The following is a 20,989-nucleotide window of genomic DNA, read 5'->3' as shown; positions in this document are numbered from 1 at the left end:
TTCATTTAAAAGCAGTCACTGGTTCGCCACACTTCTGAAATGTCAAATAGACAACACTGACTTGTTTGTTCATACGTTCATCCACCCACCCATTCATTCATTCGATAAACAGCAAACCCTTCTGTGTCTTTTCCTTAGGATCCAGGGTAGATAGTGGAGGGCAAGCTTTGAGATGGTAACCAACTAGCTCCACAGTGTTGAAAGTAAATAAAACAATTTGGAATTATCTTTTCCTTTCTTTTTCTATCTTTTTTTTTTTTTTCTAGCAACATTTTGCCTAGCCCAAATATCCGGCACCGGCACCTTGGAACTGTCGCTGTAGTTGTACCGAGATCAGCAATATCATAGTATGTAACGAGTAAAGGTTAAATGGTCAAATTAGCTTTCCCTGCAGCTTCACGTGCTACTTGGATGGTGAGGCACGTTCTTGTCTCTTTTCCTTCGGAGCATGGGTAGTCAAGGAAGAAGGGAGTGGCTCTCTGATTTGTCCCAGTGGCAGTGAGCAGCCGGCAGAAAAGCAGACAGTTAATGCTCAGCTGCTCAGACCAGTCAAGCAAGCTCCCGAGTCCCAGCTGTGCTTCTTAATGTTTTCTGATTGCACCTACTCCTCAATCTGTGAACTGTTTTCTGGACTCAGATTCATCAAGCGCTGCCGCTTTAAAAACGCATGTAGGCAGGCATCCTAGGATATGCCATTATAAGCTGCTGCCAGGGGATCTTCTAGGAGATAAATGGAATCTGTGTGAAGTAAATTAGTGTGAACCAGTCAATCTGAGTGTCAGCCTTGAGCCACTTCCATGGATAACTAGCTGGCTGACTGGAGGCCAGGGTCTGCTGCCATATGTGGGTTGGAATCTCGGAGATTCCGTTCCTCAGGATGTGGGGGACGTGGGGCTGCTTATTCTTGGAAGAAGTCCAATTTGACCGGTGTTTTAGATTTGTCAATGAAATGGACTTCTGAAGCATTTTTGTTGACCTCCCTACCCTGACTCTACCAAATGCCTCTAAGTTGAACTTCTTCACTGTAGGGAAGAGAAGAGCACTGCCCCGGAGAGAACTGCTTCCTTCTTGCTTGAGCTGCCATTTTTCGGGACTCCAGCTATGTGGGGCTTGGTTAAACCTCCTTTCTAAGATCTTTAGGTTTTAGAACAAAGTAATAACCATAATTTGGCAAAATGAGTTTAATCCAAATCTCCTCTCCCTATTTGCTTTTTGAGGAATAAATCTATGTGATCTTTAATTCATGAAGAAAGGGAGATTCTATGCAAAGCCTGGTGATCATGGTTCCCTGTAGATACCCAGCATGGAAAATCAAATTTTGGCCATTAGAGGAGGGGGAGAACGCCTCTTAACACCAATAGAATGAGGAAACCTTTTTAAATAACTTAACTGTTCCATGGAAAGAATTTAGAGACAAAAAGCATGTGAACTAACAGACTCATAAGAATTAGTATTTAATATGATTAAAATGGTAAGTATAAATGGTTCTATGATGTAAAAATCATGTTTCCATAATTCAGTATAACTTTAGAGATCAGTTTGTTCTTACATTAAGATCAAAAGAATTCATTTTATCTAGTTAAATTATGACAAATCATCTTTATTTCATTTTCCTTTATTATATTAATAAAAATTTTTATTGCTTTTCTCTCTGTAGAATCAGGGACATGGTTAATCATAGAATGTAAACGTATAAAAGAATGAGAATAAATTTAGGCCCTGTATTTGAGGAATATTTTTTAAAGCTTTCTCTCCTCCATTTCCAGGGAAACATTTTGCTTTTCAGAGACAGGGTGAGAGAAGGGGCGGGGGGTAGGGATAGAGGGGTGGAGGGTGCAGGGATGAGAGAGAGAGAGAGAGAGAGAAAATACCTAGGAATAAGAACTTGGGCAAAACTAAATGTTTAAATATTCAACAAATAAGTGTATTTTTCTTTTTCTGGTCACCTTTCCCAAACTCATGTATCCATAAGGTAGCTTTTGAGTACTTTATGTGATAGAACCACCATTATGGGGTCCAGAGAGACACATTCCATATATAAGATGCATTTCAGTAGATAGAGTGCGTCTGTGGATGTTAGATAGCATGAATCATAGCAAAGATCAAACCAAATGCTTTAAAAATTGAGTGACCCTTTCCTTGAACTAATGAAACAAAAATGGGATGTCCTGTGAGAACAAAATTTGTTTTATGTCTGTACATTGAGTTCAGAGAAATGAAACCCCTAGTGTAAATTTACCTTTATGATTTATGGGTGTGAGGAAAAGAGAGTGGAAATCGGTGAATTTCTCTTCTGTTGTAGGGACTAGGTACAATATTTTGCAATGTATGACTTTTACTTTCCCTTTGAAGGGAAGGGAAATGAGTTGTTGTATAAATGATGCTTTGGCCTAGACATGGTCCCTCAACATGGTCTACCCAATGTCCACATAACCTTATTCTCTACAGAGCAAGTCAATTTCCCCAGCCATCGCTGCTCGTAGATGCATTAGACTCATCACATTTGTGGAACAACAATACTATCCATGAATTTCCAATTATATGAGACAAGCTAGTGAGGACAGAAAAAGGCACACTGAGTCAGGTCTGTGATTCTTCTAGCCCAGTCTTCTGACTATAGCACTAGAGCTCATTATAGAGAAGCAAAGTTGTCCTCATGACATCAGCCTAAAATTTTAAGATGTGTCTCAGAATCTCTCTTCCCTATTAATGTAGTCCAGTGATGTGGTCAGACGTAAGAACCAATGACTGGGATGAGAAGAATAACAGCAGCCAAATAAAGTGCTGAGAAACATAGAGGAGGGAGAAAAATTAATGTTATCTGGTAGGTTGATAAAGACTTCATGGAAAGGGTGGCATTTGAGCTCAGTCTTGAAGAAGGGGGAGCATTCTGGCAAGTAGGGAATTGCAGATGGGGTGAGAAAGGTTATCTCAAGCTGGGAATCTTCACATGGGCACTGATGTAGAAAATAAATGGCATACCCAGTCGACAATGAGTTGTCTCATCTGGCTCTACAGTATATATCAGAGTCTAAGAGACAGTCGAGTGGAGAAGGCCAGCATCCAGTGAGAAACCTCCAGATGTGAACTGAGACAGTATTATGAAAGGTTTTCAAACCCATGGCTCCAGAATTCCTCAGTGGTGACTGAGCAGAGGTGCTTGTAGGTTTTCCTACACAGCAGCTACATGATCAGACCTTGTTTTTAGGGATATGACTCACCTCAGTTTAAAGAGTTACTAGAGGGGGAGACATGTCTTGGCTATTAAAATAGAGAAGTGACTCTGGCAGTGGAAAGTAGGGTCAGAGTATAATGATCTTGAGGAGTTGAAAGAACTAGAGATGAGAAAAATGGCAGTAGTAGGTGTATATAACTTCTTGAAGAGTTTATAAATATTAGTCACATTCTTCTTCAGATTTACTTCCATGCTGGAGTCTTGGTCTAATTTCTTCTTGAGATATCTTGAGATATTCCACTTTGGTTGGCCTCTTAAATTCCACTGTGTCCTGTATTGGCTACATTCTCTGGAGGCACATAATGGGTTCCTGATCAGAGGCCTCCTGGGCTCACTTGTTGGTTTTCTCATGGTCAGTTTATTGTTTTGGCCATCCCCTTCCTAAAGTGCCAGCCTCCTGTTAAGCATTTGCCTACATTTTTACATTGGTCTAATGTCCTTGAGTCATAGTCAATGATAGCTCAGAGCCATGTTCTTGTTACACATACTTGTTACTTGGATCATGTTTCCTTTAAATGGTTTCCAGAATTTACTATAGTGACATGTGTACTCAGCATGTATTCCCAGTGATTCAGCCTTGCAATTGTTTTCTGTAGTTAATCTAATCAGTCTCACATTTCACAACTCAGGAACTCTTAGTGTTGTCTATAGTCCTGGACATTTTTCCGAGCAGTCGTCCAAATAATTTGTAAAAAGTCAGTAAGAGGAATATTTTACACTGATCTAGGACACTGTTTTATACTGTCTTATCTAGACATATCTGTCCCTGACCTTTTGCTACCTATTACTTTACTCTGTAATGATGATAACACCTTTTTTATATTGAACACAGTTTTCTGTGCTCTCATTACATTTCTCATTACATTATAGTTACTGGTTTTCCTTTATCCATGTGCAAGTTTGCTCTTTAGAACATTGCTTTCTTTAGGTATGTTTCTCTTATCCTTTATTTATAGATGCCACTGGTTTGCTTAGTGTCAAAATGGGAGTTTCTCCTACCTACCTAGCAAGGTCATTTCTATATTTTGGACAACCATCTCTTAGAAATATTAGTACAAATTGATGCAGTGACTCAGCTTGAGAATTTGAGAAAGCATCTTTCAATGATTTATCCCCCAGCAAAATTAATATTTTGAAACGAGAGGCTACATTTTATATGCATGACCATAAGAAGCAATCCACGCCAACAGACCACCTGTGCTTTCTCTATCTGGTGTGAGGGCATGTGTGAGAGAGTGATGCTTGCTACTGATTATAATACAGTGGCTACACACATTATTAACATCCTAGCATAGCTTCCATTCAATTTCAGTAGGTTCTCCAGTACACTAACACCATTTAATGACATTCAAATAAAAATAAATCACTTTTAGAGTAACCAAGCCTAACGATACAAAATGTGGTAACGTAGACCTTTTGTTCCTTGAATCCTTCTTAATGTTGACAAAGAACTAGAAAACTAAGGCATAGTCTAGATAATTTGATTTCCTTATTTTCCATTTCCTATCTAGGAGATGAAAGAGCTCTGACACTTGATTAACCATCTGAGACGAACGTTTTCCCCTGAGATAGAGACGACTATCAGCTGGGAATTTGAGACTGCCTGCCAAGCATTCTCCCCATGCTGATGGTGTCATCTGAGGTTCGGCCTATGGAAGGCTTGCTGCTCTTATGAATTCAAGTGGTCGGGCCATTTGACAGTTTCTCCTCCCACTGATTCAAGAGGAGGATGTTTTTGCTATTTTTCCTTATGGATAACTGTAGACTTTGCCCCATGCTGGGAATCCTTATCTTAAGTTCATATATAAATCACGTTTCTCTCTAGTCTCAGATGCTAGCCTGATGCGTTGTTGATTGAAGGGTCTCTTTTGTTTTCCTGACCTTCTAAATTTTCAAATGCAAGCTGAGAAGTTCACTATAAATTGCCTCTTAGAATTCTCCCTTTATTGACTGTTCTTCAATTTATCAATACATAGGGATATATTTGTTTTCATCTTTGAAATCTATTCCTGCTTTCAACTTCTTGAACTTCTGAACAGTAAAATTAATGCATCTGTGTATTTACCATAGGATTTGGTCCTTATGAGAAAAGCCAAATGACTTTTGTAGAACCTAAATGGCATGAAGAGTGTGAGAGTTAATTTCTATACATTCTCAGAACTCATCCATCACCTATACCTTTTAGTGATGACAGAGTCCTTTCAGATAAGATGCTCCCAATTCTCTTTGTCTTGAATAACGATCTCTCTGGTTTAACATAGAAAGCTGGGATTGAGCTTGCTGATTTGACCAGTTTATTTCTTGCATCTAGAAAGTGTCTTCTTTACCAAATGGGGCATATGAACAAATAAAAAATAATAATAGGTAATGTGTCCTTGAGTATTTCAACTCGGAATTTATTCAGTAACGTTCAAAGACCAAAGTTGAGGAAATTAGTTTGAAATGATGTTTAAAAAAAAAAAAAAAAAGTGCCTGCTCACCTGCTCACCTCCTCTCTCCTGGAAGCACTGCTCACCAAGGAAATGGTGGCTCTAAAGGAATACACAAAGAAATCCAGGCGAGACTGTCACTGATAACTCAAGATCTACCCTGTTGGGGACTGAGGAAATGCAGCAGAAAGAGAAGAAAGAGTTGCATCATTACCTGTTATTCTCCTTTCCTATTCCCCTTCTACCTTACCCATTTCCTTTGTGGCCCCTCCACAGCCTACCTCCAATCTGTCTCTATAGTCTGTTTCAGTCTGAGAGTTTAGATAATTTGATTAGGGTTGGTTTTCATGTCAGGCTTGACTAAGACAAATGACTATAAAGGCCCCATCCTTACATACAAAAGGAATAGAAATAGTTGCCCTTTAAGAGATTTAACTTGAGGAAAATACAATTCCACAGGAACACCACACCTCTGCATTCATTTGGCAAATAATAATTAAGAACCTCTTCTACAGCCCCAGGGCCAAGATGGCACCAGTCCTCCAGGCTCGTCCACTGCATCTGTACGTGGATCCAGTTAATTTGGTTTAGGATGATTTGTCTCATACTGAAGTTCATATCTGTCAAACTAATTAATGAAGAGGGTTTGTTTAAAGAAATTAATTGCATACATATGATTCTAAGAAGGATCATATAATTTATTTTTTAAAAGATTTGCTTTTGAAGATATGTTTTGCACCTTTGGTAAACATCTAACAGGTGCTTTTCTATGCCAAGGAATCAGTTTGTTCTGAGGAGTGGCCAGACTGTAGCCTCAGTCCTTTTGGTCATCTTTCCACAGGGCTGCCTCACCCTAGCAGTGCAGCTACCCAAATATCCCTCTGAAGTGGCCCTGATGTCCTCTGTCCCTCAGTCGGACTAGGCATTGCCACTCGTAGGAAAATACCAATCCTGCTTAATTCAGAAAGAGCTTCTGAAGTCCTCACTATTTCCAAGGCTAGTGTAGTGACCACTTACCATCTTGCTACCCTGTTCAGTGATACACAGAATGGTTGGTTGTCCTTGGATTTTTAACTGGAGGATATTTGAGTCTCCAGGCCAGAAGATGTCAAGGAAGTTGTCAAGTCCAACACTCTCATTTTATTAATAAAAGGACCTGAGTCCAGGAGAGTGAAGTGACATGCTCAAGGTCATGAGGTCACACTATTAGGACCAGAGGTGGAATTAAAAAGAACAGATCTTCTGTGTCCTATTAATTGAACCTTTGTCCAGAACAACATATTTCTCCCCGGAAATTCCAGAGTTCATCTCTGTAATGAAATTGTTGATATTTATTTTTTTCCAATTAATTCATATATTTGGGTGCTAAACAATGAGGAATTTTATTTTTTCATTCAAAAATAAGGCAGATAGGACCTCCTTCTTTTGGCAGACTTCCTGTTGATATTAATAATAGATTACAGGGTTGTATGGGTGTGTTTGAGCTGTAAACTCTAAGCCTGACCTTAAGATTTTTCCTTTAAACTACAAGTGAAAGTAATTATTGTTTTGGGGGGTGACATCTGGGTGGCTTATGCCATTTGGGATCTGCCTTCGGTTCAGTTGATGATCCCAGGGTCTTGGGATTGAGCCCCACATTGGGCTCCCTGCTTGGCAGGGAGCCTACTTCTCCTTCTCCCTCTGCCTCCCACTTGTGTTCTCTCTCTCTGATGCTCTCTCTTTCTCTCTCTCTCAAAAAAATAAAATAAATAAAATATTTAAAACACATCATTTTTTTTAATTTTTAGGAATGCTCATTACCAGTTTCCCTCAGTCATTTCACATGTACTCTAAGTACATGCCCTGTGTCTCACATTGGGCTAGAGATGTGCTCACTTGTTTATCAGCCCGGACATCTGGGAAATCTCTGTATCTGAGAGGAATAAAGCATTGTTTAAAAAGATTCGTTAAGGGGCACCAGGTGCTTCAGTTGGTTAAGTTCCCCATTCTTGGTTCCGGCTCAGGTCATAATCTCAGGGTCATGGGATCAAGCCCTGTGTTAGACACCAGGCTGGGCGTGAAGCCTGCTTAAAATTCCCTTTCTTCCTCTCCCTTTGCCCCTTCCCTTGCACTCACTCCCTCTAGAATAAATCTTTTAAAAAATAATAAATAAATCGATTCATTAATTATCTTTTTTATCACTCACATTTTCCTTCCTCCACATTTTCCTTTCTGGTCCAGCCATGGATTTCACCTATGGACAGATTTTTTCCCCCTTAGACTAAATAATCAACAGTTTGATCCGCTGTGTGTGTGTAATACACATATATCCCAAAACTATTTAAATAAAATAATAACTTTAATTCTATACATCTAGTAAGGATACCAAAATAATAGTTATCCTTCACAACGTTTTGGAAAATTCATTTCTTTACCAGTTGAAAATGTCTTCTTTGAAGCAGTTCATACTAGAAAATGTCATCCCAGAAAATAATATTCCATGTCAGATTACAATTGCAGAAAGACAGCAAACACACGTAAGTCTAATGCTAACTCGTCTTGCTGAACTTGTCCATAAAATAGTTACTACTTAGTTATAAAGAAGCATTAGATATTTTATTTAATTCTGGGCATCTTTATATGACATTTCCCCCTGTTTCCAGTCTATACTGACACAGAATCAGCCTGAAGCCTGACGCAGGATGCAGCTATTGCTATTCAAATATAATCAAGAAGTCCTATCACTTGATTATCTCAGGAGATACTCTGAAAGTAGGGGTAGTAAGTACAGCGCTCTTCAGCTAGATAAGTTTTCCTGATAAGACATCTGTCCAAGAGAACCACGTGAATTTGGGGTCTCTTCAAATGACATCCTCCTTGTTTACAAATTGGTGTTATCACTTCAAGTCTTTTCACTGACTTTGTCTCCCTCTAAATTAAAATATATTGCGGTCTTTGGTGATCTGTGAGTATTGCATTCCTATTTACTTCTTGAATTTAACGTCAGTTTTCTTTCTTCTAAGCCTGTAGAAAGTTTTTTTTTTTTTTTTTAGTTGATTCATAGTGATGCCTTAAGATGGAGAAGAGACTTAACTGATCAACCAAGAAAGTGATCAACTCTTCACCACACTATGGAGCTAGTACATTTATTTGAACTCAGGTGTTTGACTTCGTCACTGCTCATTCCACAAATGAGCGTTCTTTTAGTCTTCCCTGACTTCTGCAACGTTATGAGCTTGAATAAAATGTGATTAAGTTTTTTGCCTGAGTTTTATCTGTGACTATAGTGGTTTATTCTATTCAGACCAATGTTTCAAACTGTTATATCTTTTTATTAATGGTTTTCTATAAATATCTCCAGTACTCCAAAAAGTCCATACATACGATGAATGGGATGTATTTTTAAATCATTCATAAGTCATCATATTGAAAACATCATTTACAGTACAGATTTTATTCACACTGTAAATGACATGGCTTTTTAACAAGGGCTCTATTTATTCTATAGTACTGGGTTACTTGGAAGAACCAGCTGCTGTTTGTGGATGTAAGTGGACATTTTTCCAATGATCGTTCTCTTGTTGGGGTCAGGAGGAATAGTTCTTGGACCTGTTTGCTGCCTAGGTGTAGCCACCTTTAAAAACTAATACCATCTTTCTGCAAATGATGACAAAGGGAAGGTGGGAATTTTTAGAGGTTAACTGAAACCAAATTAGAGAACAGATGGAGATAAGGAGCATAACCACCAATGACCCTGTTATCACATTGTCCTATAGTAGATCTTTTTATAGTGTCTCTGTCACACAATCCTCCGGGTTTCTTCTGCTGTTGAACTATTCATTTCTTTAGGATCTAGAATTGTAGTCAAAGTTAAACACATCATTGTCAAACACAACCTTACAAAGTACATAGACTTTTCTATCTAATTATTAAAGATATTACAAAGATATTTAGAACACTGGCCCTTCCGTTGTCAATATTTTAAAGTGTGCGATGAGTAAATGGAATAGCCTTACATCTGTAAAACTGTCAAGAAGAGTTTGTCTTTTTTGTCCCTCATCCTCCAAATGTGGACTATTTCAGAATCCATTACAGAGGAAATAAACAGTTGATTTTAAGTTAAGGATGACCCTAACAATCATTTGCACTATATTGATGTCAGAAGTATCTCTCTGCCAAGCTTTAAAATGCATCTTCAAAAACTACTGGAAATATCCAAGAACTTTAGTGATGAGCTACAAATGGACTTTGGTATTGATAAATAAAAGTCAATATGTATAGTGAAAGAACAACTTACTGTGATAAATGGGCCCACCATCAGTAAAGATCAAATTATTGACTATTTAGGGCAAGGAAAAACCTGTCTATAGCGAACTTCTACAGGTGAGAAGAATTAGCCACAACAGCAATTTAGGAAAAGCTCAAAGAGACACGTTAAGAGAATTCATTAAAAATGCATACAAAAGTAGGCAGCAGCATTCTGTTAAATACATTTGTGGCACTAGGCTCATGCATTTTTTTGACCATGTCTGACTTCACACATTTTTTTCTCTTGCCTTGAATAAGCTCCCTTCAGGCTACCCATTTTCCTTTTTGGGAAGATCTAATTCAAAATTCACTTCCCAATCTCCCTATTACAGGAGAATTACTTCTGCATTCCTAAAAACTATGTCACTCTTGGAATATTGTTTCTAATGCTCCTACTACTTTTCATTAGATGAACCTCAACTAGATGACAAGTTGTATGAGGGCACATTAAAAGCGCCTTGTGGAGCATAACAAATAGCATGGAGGACATGGGGAGTTAGAGAGGAGAAGGGAGTTTGGGGAAACTGGAAGGGGAGGTGAACCATGAGAGACTATGGACTCTGAAAATCAATCTGAGGGTTTTGAAGGGGCAGGGGGGTGGGAGGTTGGGGTACCAGGTGGTGGGTATTATAGAGGGCACGGATTGCATGGAGCACTGGGTGTGGTGAAAAAATAATGAATACTGTTACGCTGAAAATAAAAAATAAATTTTTTTAAAAAGCGCCTTTAATGTTTTTACCCCAACATAGCCTAGCACAGAGCTCTACGCATAATAAACACTAAATCAGTATTTGTTGATTTCATTGCTTTTGAAATGATTTATTAGAGAAACTTTGGTCACACATCATGTCTGAGTTTAATGATGAAATATCACAGAAAACACCCAAAAGAACAATTGCAAAGATTAGCTTATCAAAAAAAAAAAAAAGAAAGAAAGAAAGAAAGAAAGAAAAGAAAAGAAAAGTGGAATGGCAATAATTAACCTCTCCGATGTTGGCTGTTCCCAATTGACAGAGGTAGGTATTTCTTTTATAGTAAATTTAACCAAATACTCTATAAATTAGCCAGTAAAAATGACAACTCTTGTACCATTGCAAATTTGGAAGCTAAAATGTAGGTAAGCAAACTATCTGAAGGTTAATCCTTTCTGCTCTCCTACGCCCTCACAAATGACACCCTCCAGAATCTGAGGTAGACATAAAAAGAGCCACATGGTACCTACCAGTGTGGGTCTAGTGAAGCTCATTGAGCAACTACAGCTAACTTTCTGAGTTTCTTGCAAGGCTTAGGATGTCAGTTCATCCTGGGAACCCTTTTTTTTTGGCACTGGAAATTGATACAGGCATTTACTTTGTTGTTCTAATGCCATGCTCTCTTCCTTCTTGAGGGCCCTGTGTCTAGGACAGGGTCTTGCTGGAAGAACAAGTAAACGAACGAGTGGCTGAAAGTTATAAGTGATAAAAGAACAATGTATGGGATGATAAGGGCAATGTATCTGCCCAAATAAACACAGGTGCTAACTCACTGGCTGTTAATAATAGATTCAGCTGTATGCTTCATTCCTTATGATAAATATCAATGTAAATATTTCAGAAAATTAATAAGATATAAAGAAATAAAAACATTATTAACACAGTCCGGTAAATCTTGACAGTATAATAGTTTTCTGCAACTTTGGTATATTTAGTTATCCACCTCAATGTGTTACAAAAATCAATGGATTCCAAAATAATCTGTAAGTATGATCTAAACTGAGGAAAATTAAATTAAAGGCAGCTACACCAATAACTACTTAGGCCATATGTGTCTCTCCTCCAAATTAGAAACTAACCCGCACCACCATTTTTACAAATAGACATCCTTTGTCTCAAGTGGGCCTAACCAAGGAACTGATGGGATCTAGTTGAAGATCATTCAAAGCACATATCCTCTCAGATCAGGAGGACATCTAGCAGGATACCTCTGCTTCATTCACTTGTTCACTCATTCATTCCACAAGTCCTTTAAGAATGCCTCCTCAGGCCTAGGGCAGACAAATGCATAAAGCAGACATGGTACCTACTTCCTTTTTTGGGGGGAAAATTTAAATGACAGCATTTCATATATTTTTCCCATGTTTTGTTCTCAAAACATTTCAGAGAAGTGAATTCAAACTCAATGCACACACTTTCACAGAACAGAGGAGAACTATTCATGTTCTGAGAAAACTGCTGAAGCTTAAGAGAATATTTGGACTGGAATTATGTTACTAGTCTCCTTTAAAGTGTGTATATATTGGGCGCCTGGGTGGCTCAGTGGGTTAAGCCACTGCCTTCGGCTCAGGTCATGATCTCAGGGTCCTGGGATCGAGTCCCGCGTCGGGCTCTCTGCTCAGCAGGGAGCCTGCTTCCCTCTCTCTCTCTGCCTGCCTCTCCATCTACTTGTGATTTCTCTCTGTCAAATAAATGAATGAAATCTTTAAAAAATAAATAAATAAAATAAAGTGTGTATATTGTGGGCTTCAGGTCACGCTCACCAATGCTTTACACACTCCATGAAAATAAGCTGAGGAATGTGAGAAGTGCGAGTTCTGCTCACGCTGCTTTGGATCTTGGGTGGCATTCCTTTGTGTCACTTACCGAGTATGTATGAAGTGACAAAGCCCCCAGCCTTTGCTCCATCATTTCCTAATGGGTGTTTAGGAACAGTGGCCAGACCTACTCCCCTGTGCCAACAAACATATCATTTCGTGTACGGCTTATATATTTTCTTGTTTGCATTTATGGCCTATAAATAATATGTTGTGTGTGTTATCAAGACCTGAAGAGACAGTAGTAGTGTTTACTGTAGCAATTCGCAATAGATAAAATTAGCAGTAGTCAATAATACACATATTTATGTAGTTTGGCTTCAGACAAGTATGATGTAATTTATGTTATTGTGGTCTTGCTTTGTTTTGTTATTCACTTAGTTTTTTTTCATGAAGACAATGTTCACTTTTCCCAACAAGTGATTCCTTGAATGAACAGAATATGGAAATATGTTGCTTACGGAGATAATTGAGACCAAGAATTACAACTTTTGCAAAAATGTGGAACTCGAGTCTCTTTCTCTAACGGAGCTAGAAGTGTTATGTGCTTATAGGAAATTGCAGATTTCTGTGCTCATTCCCGTTTCTGTTCGTAATTCCTACTCAGAAGATGATGACAAATTATCTGAGGTCACCATTCAAAACACTGGCCCTACTTATTAATCATTTGCCAACTATTTATTTTCTATCTTAAATTTTATTTACATAGGGCTTTTATTTTTTTTTTTTCTTTTTGACACTGGAGTTTCTCATTGGATGAAAAAGAAACAAAATGCATTTAAGTATTCATCAGCTGTGATTTGTGTGACAAAATGAACCACCGCACCCATGCAGAGCTGCTCTAACTGACCAGCCCCATGTTCTTCCGTCTGTGTCCTATGGCTGCTAACTGATGATATTGTTTTAGATTTATGCATTAAAAATACGATTTCTACTTTGGAGGGATTGCTTTGTTACTTTGTAGCTTTTAAGCTGATGCCATGAACTTATTTTTCTTGTAAGATAAAGTCTCATCTATAGATTTTTCAACTAATTACATGTCTGCCAATACATACTTAGAGGATACATTTTATTTCAACTTATTATTTGTGTTTACATAGTGTGTCCCTGGAAATATCTATGGAACTGAAAGGAAATATTTTAATGGTGTTTATTACTACTTTTTCATTGCTCTCTCTTTTCTTTCTCTCTCTCTTTTTAATAGCTCCAGTCAGTCCGGTCAAGCATGACAGCAACTCAAACTCGGCAAACTTCCAAGACACCGAGGACATGCCTGACAGATGCGTCTTGGAAGAGTCTGAGAGTCCAGGTGAAAGCCATTTAAAAATAGTCAAGTATAAAATGATAAATTTGACACAGCTTTGGGGTCCTTGGAAGGGGTGGCGGGGAGGACATTGTAATGCTGTTTTCTCGTAGCAGCTGTGCTGTCAAATTAATGGTCACCTCCAGGGGTCACGGTGTGGAGCTGTTACCTTTGCCTCTTTCATCAAGGATTCAGTTGGAGGAAGTACAAAGGCTTTATGACTGAGAAGGGAAGCTGACACTATTAGTTCATTATCATCAATTTTAGGCTAAACTGGTTAATAGAGGCCGAGATTGAAAACTGGAGAAATGGCAGCATTTTAAATATTTCAAGTAATGGGATGGAGCGGAAGTGCAGAGTTAAGAGAGTCTCAGATGATAGCCGTCATTACAGTCTACTCACCTGTCTGAATACAGCTCGCTAACGGGACCAAGGGGTTTTAGCATAGCAGTAATGGACTCTGGATGGATCAACTGTTGAGAACCAACAAAACAAAAGAAAGTAACAACCCTTCCTCATGCCATCAAATTTACCCACGTCCCAAGTTACTTAGGTTTGTATTTTCTTTGTAGAAGGAATAGACAGAAATGTAGCAGAAGGATAGAGCCAGAAGCCCTTAAGCATGGATTTTTGTTTCTGTTTGTGGCTTGTTTCAAAACATGCCTAGTCTTTAACAACTAATTAATCAAAAGAAAAAAAAAAAAAGTCCTGTGGAAGTCGAATGAGGTTCCCAGATCACTACAAAGCCCTAAGGTACTAGAAGGTACCTTATTACCATGAGTGAAAGGGTTAACTCTTTCCTCCCACCGTACATTTTCCCTTCCTGTTTTCTCCAGCTGCTGTGTACCCCCGACCCTCTTGCATCTTTGTGTGCTGATCCTTGTATCAGATTTTTGATTCATCCTCTCTGTGGCCTGTCAGCTTAGTTAAGAGATTTCCAAATCTTGTAGCCTTCGCTGACAGGGGGCAGCTGCAAACAGTCCCCTGATCCTTCCCCGAGGAGAGGTACTGAGATTTAATTTTCAGTGAAAGGTGCAGCCTGCAATCTATGTCAGGTCCCCTAAGTCATCTCGGAACCCCAATAGGCCCGGTGGCGATGGCATTGTATTTCAGTTCCCTCCACTAAGCCAAGATTCCTCAAAAGATGTACTGCTGCCGTGTGTCTGTTCGGAAGCGCACTTCTGCCTCAGCATCCCGTGGACCTGAGAAATGGCATCTTTCTCGCCCACAGAAATTTTTAATCAGAAACTGAACCCCACCTCCTGCCATAATATCTAAAACACAAATGTAGGTTAGTCCCACTCCGAAAGGGAGAGGCCGGTGGTAGCGTTAAATGTCTATCAGACTATTTTAAAATTGCTTTTAGTTTTGACAAAAATTACCTAATTTTGACTACGTTTTTAAACTGTCTTCATATTCCATATCAACCCGAGGCAGTTAAATCCCTGAGCCAAGTTTTCACCTAAGTGTTCATTGTTTTTGGCAAGAATAGATTGGCTTTATGTCATCTCAAAAGTAGAAAAGATTTCAGGCCTCCCTCTGTATGAGTGGAATTGTAAAATTCAAATATTGCATAGCTTATCTGACATAAACAAAAGGATATATCATAACAAAGATTAATTAGAAAAGATTGGTACTGATAAAGGATCTTAACTTAAAAAGTGAGTACTGTTCTATACATCGGACATCATTAAACTGGTAATAAAGAATGAATTACTCTGGCTTTTTCCTCTGTCCATTCCTGCATTTTAAGACATCTTGCCTTATAGGCCTAGAAACCTCTGGAGAGTTCACTACTGGTCTCACTGCCTTCCACTGAGAATTTGTGGCTTGGTTGTCATGGAGACATCGTATTTCTCCAAGAATTGCTCATATTGATCCGTGGCCAGGCGTAAATGGCCAAGCGAGTGTGAGGAATAAAGGGGGCTGGGCAGTCCTATAAAATGACCAGGGCTTGTGGGTTGGAAATAAGCTCATAGCAAACACTTAGGTAAAAAGAAAGAAGCAGTTTTATTTTGTTTCAGGATTTCTTTCTGCACTTTGGGCCATTGTCTTCTTTCACTATGAACTGAAAGAAACTTGTTAGTCACTTGTCATGTCAGATCTTTGGTGCTTGTCCTGACACAGCTGTCAGCCTTCCAGCTCTGTGCAGTTCAGGGACACACAACAAAGAGGCAATGACATGAATTATTTATTGCTCCTTGTGTGGATAAAATTCTGTGATAAGAAATTAAGACACTTCTGACAGAGGTGCTTGTTTAGTAAGAAAGATTTTGATGAGAGAGTGCATTTCCTTGAAGTATGAGCATTTGAGAAGGAAAATTCTTAAAACAGAACATGAAGGAAGAAGGTATGTGAAATTGGTGGCGTGGAGGGACTTTTCTGCACCGTGAAAATATGATTGTCCACTTCTCAGTGTCCAAAAATGAACTAAAAAAATACCAAGCCATTCAAGGCGGGGGGGCGGCTCCAAAACTATAAACATTACTTTGGTGGTTGAGTTCCCTCTGTTTACCAGGTGTGAGTGGGGCTCCTCTGGGAAGCACATTTAACCACCTTCGTTAGAAGAGAAGGCAAATTTGGGGCTTCTAAGGGAAAAGCTTTGGGAAGGTGTTGTCAGACCAATAGAGGTACTTCACTAGCTAAGCTTGTGATTGCATTGGTGTATTTGTTATTCCTTATATGGAGAGGAGTACATTGTTCTTACCATTTTCACCTGGCATATTATCGCTCACTTAAAAGTCCTTTTTAATATTTTCATGTCCACGAAAAATCCCCCATTACAAAGCTGAACGTAGTCAGTCTTCTAGCTTTAATGGATATTGACCTTACATGGTTTTATCTATGCAACTCTAAATGACTAATATATTTATTACATCACTTTTAAAGAAAAAACTAGTTGTTCAAACGGCATATGGAAAATGAAAACAAAAAATCATTTTCCCATCCAAGCACAGTTGAGGAATATTGCCTCATATATTGTTCTTTCCAAATAAAATCTTTTCTTTGCAAATCCCCTGAACATCATTTTCCTTTGCCCTTAGAGTTTCGTATCGTGGATACCAATTCCTTTCCATATGCAGAGAGCAAAGGGATGTTGAAGCACAGAAAAACTTTAATAGTTTACTTCTTTAAAGGGGAAGTTAAAGTTTTCTAAACATTGATGCAACATTTGAAAATGTCATTAATGAAATCAAATTTTTAAAGTTTATACACAAAATCAGATTGACTTTAAGCATTGATTATCTTTGAATGCAATGGGTTTTAAAGTCAGTCTGCAGATTGTTTATTTTTTCATTGACATCAATTCTCCAGCACTGAATTGACGAGGATGACCCATGTGTAAATGGGCCGTAGTGTGCATATAGGTCACAATTTAGAGGACTGGTGGAGTGGTTGTTCACCTGGTCTCTAGAGCACTCTACCTATTCATCATGCCATTGTGATCTCTTTATTGGTTCAAGCTGTATACCCAGGTGAGTGCCTGCAGTCCATTAAGGTTGGCAAAGCAACTTTAGACCAGAGCATTCTTGTTACTCTGACCCTGCTAGTGAACCTGGAGGTCTTGTCTGATAGGTTAAGGTCTCCCTCAGCAGTGTCTTTTCTCTGGAATAATTCATTAGAAAAGAGTTTTGACTCACAGGTGAATCCCAGATTGAAGTTTCTGGCTTAGCTTCTGTGAAGTCTGCTTACTTCTTCACTGGCATTTATACATCCCCAAAACCTGTGGGAATAACTTTGATGTCTAGTAATAGAAGCACCGAGACAACATTGTGAACTTACAGCTCCCCTTTTTCAGATTTTAGGGCCATTAGGCTTTCTTTCTTTGGTTCTTTCAAGCCTCATCACTTCTGAATCTGAAAGATGCTATCACAAAAATAGTTTAGTGCAGTCTTTTGCTGGTTAACTTCTTGTTAACTGCTTCATGCACAGTGAATAAAGCTCAATTCCTATTTTCCCAAATCATAAAAAGTATTCCTTTTCCCCCATCTTTGCACTCACGATGATAAAAAATTTAGTGTGACATTCACAATTTTTAGCTAACTGTTAATGAGAGACCTTGGGCTTTTATCACCTTATTGGCTTGGAAAATTAAGAATTTTACTTCCTAGTGCACTAGGGACAGTGCATTTAAACATAGCTTTGGCTGAAAATAGTAGTGACAAGAAAGAGTTTGAAAGTACAAAAAAAAAAGGCATTCAGTAGCATTTTCACATCATTCTGAAGTAGTTTATAATCAGTATGCATTCTGCCATTAATAGAACATTTTAGTGGTTTTTATATAGCACGTTATGTGTATAGATCTATATACATCATTGTCAATCAATATTGCATTTGCATGAATCTGATGAACAAAACTAGATTTCTCATAGTTTCCACGGGATGTACTACATTGCAAAAAAGCCAAGGTGGGGTTTTTCTTTTTTTCTTTTACTATTCTAGCTCATGAATCAACAGCAAAAATCAGGTAACAGAAAGTAGGACAGATTCAGGACTAGAGTGTTGGAGATGGCTGATGATGATGCATGAAGCAGAAAAAATGTGGAATGTGTGAGCAGCCCGTCAATCATAGCTATCGAGAACACACTTCTTCTTAGGGTTAGTGCTAAAAAAAAAAATGTCCTGGAAGGAGTAAGGACAATTTCTGTAGTAAAAACACATAAACCCTTTCTTCTATTTAACAATATCAACATTCTTAAAAAGTTGCCCATATGGAAAAATATAAGCATCAACCTAATAATTTTTAAAACATGTAAAATTCTAGGCTTATACACACACACATATGTTTAAGTAAAACAGATACCCAGCTTTTTGAGTCTTTGCCAGTAGGAGTGGGAGTTACCATGCATGGTCATGTTATTAATATAAATGTATTTAGAAATAGTTTGCTCAGGCACAGTTCTCCAGTATGTTTCACAGTCAAAGTAATTCAAATAAAGTGATATTTTTTAGCCTACATTAACAATCATTCAAGTAGTCTGAGAAATAAATGCTTTTCTGATTCTATAATTCGAACCATTTTCCAACTAACATTTATAACATTTGATCCTAAAATTGCAGTTGTGGGTTTCTCTGAGCAACTGAGATATTTGAAATTTATTCATTTCTAGCCCAAATCACCTTGTTGAAAACTTTCATCTTTGTTGGCCATTAAAAGAAAAAACAACCTATATTCATAATGTATGCAATTAAAATATATTTACCTGAAGCCTAGTTTATAAGAATATTTTTATTGTCTTAACATGTTGTATTTCAGGATAGAAAAGAAATCTAGAAATCCTAGGTAGTTCTCTCCTGCCTTCATCTCTTTTCTCAGTCCTTCCCTTCATCCTTCCATCTCTGTTTTCATTCCTCTCTCGCTTTCTTCCTCCTTCCCTCTTTCTTTCTTCTTTATTTCACCATATAACCTGATAATCTATTTCCTTTCTAGGTAAGCCAAGGCATCATTCATGGATAGCAAAGGTGTGCTCCTGCAAGCTGTGCTGAATGGAATCTTATCTATAGGAATTGGACTTGGACAAATGATGAAACCTAAACATGCCATTTGTTTATTGTTGTATAAAAACTGTGCTGTTATCAGTCAAGTTACTAGGTTGTAAGTAGATTTGCTAATACTTCGGAAAGAGTGGTTTGAAAATGTAATTACTGACCGAAAATATCTGAATTGATCTAATTTTAGAAAATCATTGTTGCAATCACCTTGTATTCCTGACTCTTACTTTCCTTTAAAATTTACAACAAGGAATGCTAGGCTGCAGACACAAATTTAATGCTGTCTTAGATTTTCTTCCATCTTTTCAGTTGGTTCATTATAGGAGCAATGTTAAAACCACATTGCTTTTAAATATTGTAACATCTAGCCCTTCCAAATTTAATGCTGCTTCAGTGTATTTAATCTAAAACTTTACCAGATTTATTCGATTTGTTAGGTTAGGGCATTTTGTTTTAGTATATGCTTTAATATGGATTAGTCACCCTGCAGTAAATCTCATCAAAGCATGAAATGTTGTCAACAAATAGCCAGGTCCATTGAGTCATCAATTAGCCCAAATAAGTGATAGACAGTATAACAGGGACCAATTTTGTGAGGTCAGACTCATTTGGACTCCTAATGATATAGAAGCTAATGTCTTTGTTGATCTTGTTAGCCATACATATGTGAACTATGTATTTATTTAGAGCACATAGCTGTTGATCCATATTAAGTATAAACTCCTGCAGTTCCTTCCCCAGAAAGTAATCTGACTGGCAGGAATTCTTAAACTAAAATATGCAAAGCAATATGAATAGGAACAAAGTGCTCATCTACTAAGCCCCTTAGTGAGTGATTTATTCATTGTGACCTACGTTGTATAATTCCTGGATTTACAGAAGATCATCAAAAGATTATTAGTGTGCCTATGGACACAAATATTGCCTAATTCATAAAAAATGGAAATGAACTGTTAAATATATGATCTATCTATCTATCTAATAGGGAAGTGCTAATCACGTCAATCTAACAAACATATTTGAGGACAGTAGCATCAGGTTGCTGGGTTGCGGTGGGGAGATTAGAGAAGTATACGTTGGAATAGCATGGTCTCCACCTTTAAGGAACTTATAATTAATGACTGACCTGGATGAATATATCAGGACATAGACACCCAGTGAGTGTGACTCCTTTAAAGCAGACATAAATCTGTGTTCTTTTTGTCCCCCCTAAAATATGATGTCATTGCTTGAAAATACTTTTGAGTTGTACTTCACAAAGTAAAATATTGTCAAAATGAATAATCATGGAAAATTGTCATCTTTTGAAAATCATCATATATAACGCCCCTCCCTCCCACCCACATACACACACATTGGAAATAGTCCAGAGCTACTTAGAACAAGTTTCAGAATAAAGGAAGGTAGCAGGGTAAGCAATGGAAAACATTTTCTTACATGCTGTGTATAGGTTCTGAAGCCCATCGCAAGAAGGAATACCAAGAACATTTTTGATGATGGCAATATCAAATATGTACATATTCTCTCAAGAGGGCAATTTTAATAGTTAAAACTTATTTGGATGTTCAAGTTCTGGTATACTTATTAAAAAATAAGCTTCTCTGTTTTTATAGCGGGGCTCTATTATTCCCTTTTCAGTGAAGATTAAAAATAAGTTTAAACAGTTGCCATAT

General features: G+C 37.9%; 1 protein-coding gene across 3 annotated transcripts in view; it reads left to right on the top strand.

Moving 5' to 3' along the window:
* Window positions 1-20,661, top strand: part of WDR72 (WD repeat domain 72) — a 216,681-nt gene extending 196,020 nt beyond the window's left edge. For all 3 annotated transcript variants that reach the window (XM_059181600.1, XM_059181599.1, XM_059181598.1), the window contains 2 exons: window positions 13,725-13,829; window positions 19,255-20,661. In XM_059181600.1, coding sequence (XP_059037583.1) covers window positions 13,725-13,829; window positions 19,255-19,310 — 161 coding nt within the window. In that variant the 3' untranslated portion in view covers window positions 19,311-20,661. The remainder of the gene's footprint in view (window positions 1-13,724; window positions 13,830-19,254) is intronic.
* The last annotated feature ends 328 nt before the right edge of the window (window positions 20,662-20,989 follow it).

The sequence above is a fragment of the Mustela lutreola genome, chromosome 7 (assembly GCF_030435805.1).
Source record: "Mustela lutreola isolate mMusLut2 chromosome 7, mMusLut2.pri, whole genome shotgun sequence".
Taxonomy (NCBI): domain Eukaryota; kingdom Metazoa; phylum Chordata; class Mammalia; order Carnivora; family Mustelidae; genus Mustela; species Mustela lutreola.
The sequence above is the reverse complement of the archived record's forward strand: the minus strand, read 5'-3'. Positions and strand labels throughout refer to the sequence as shown.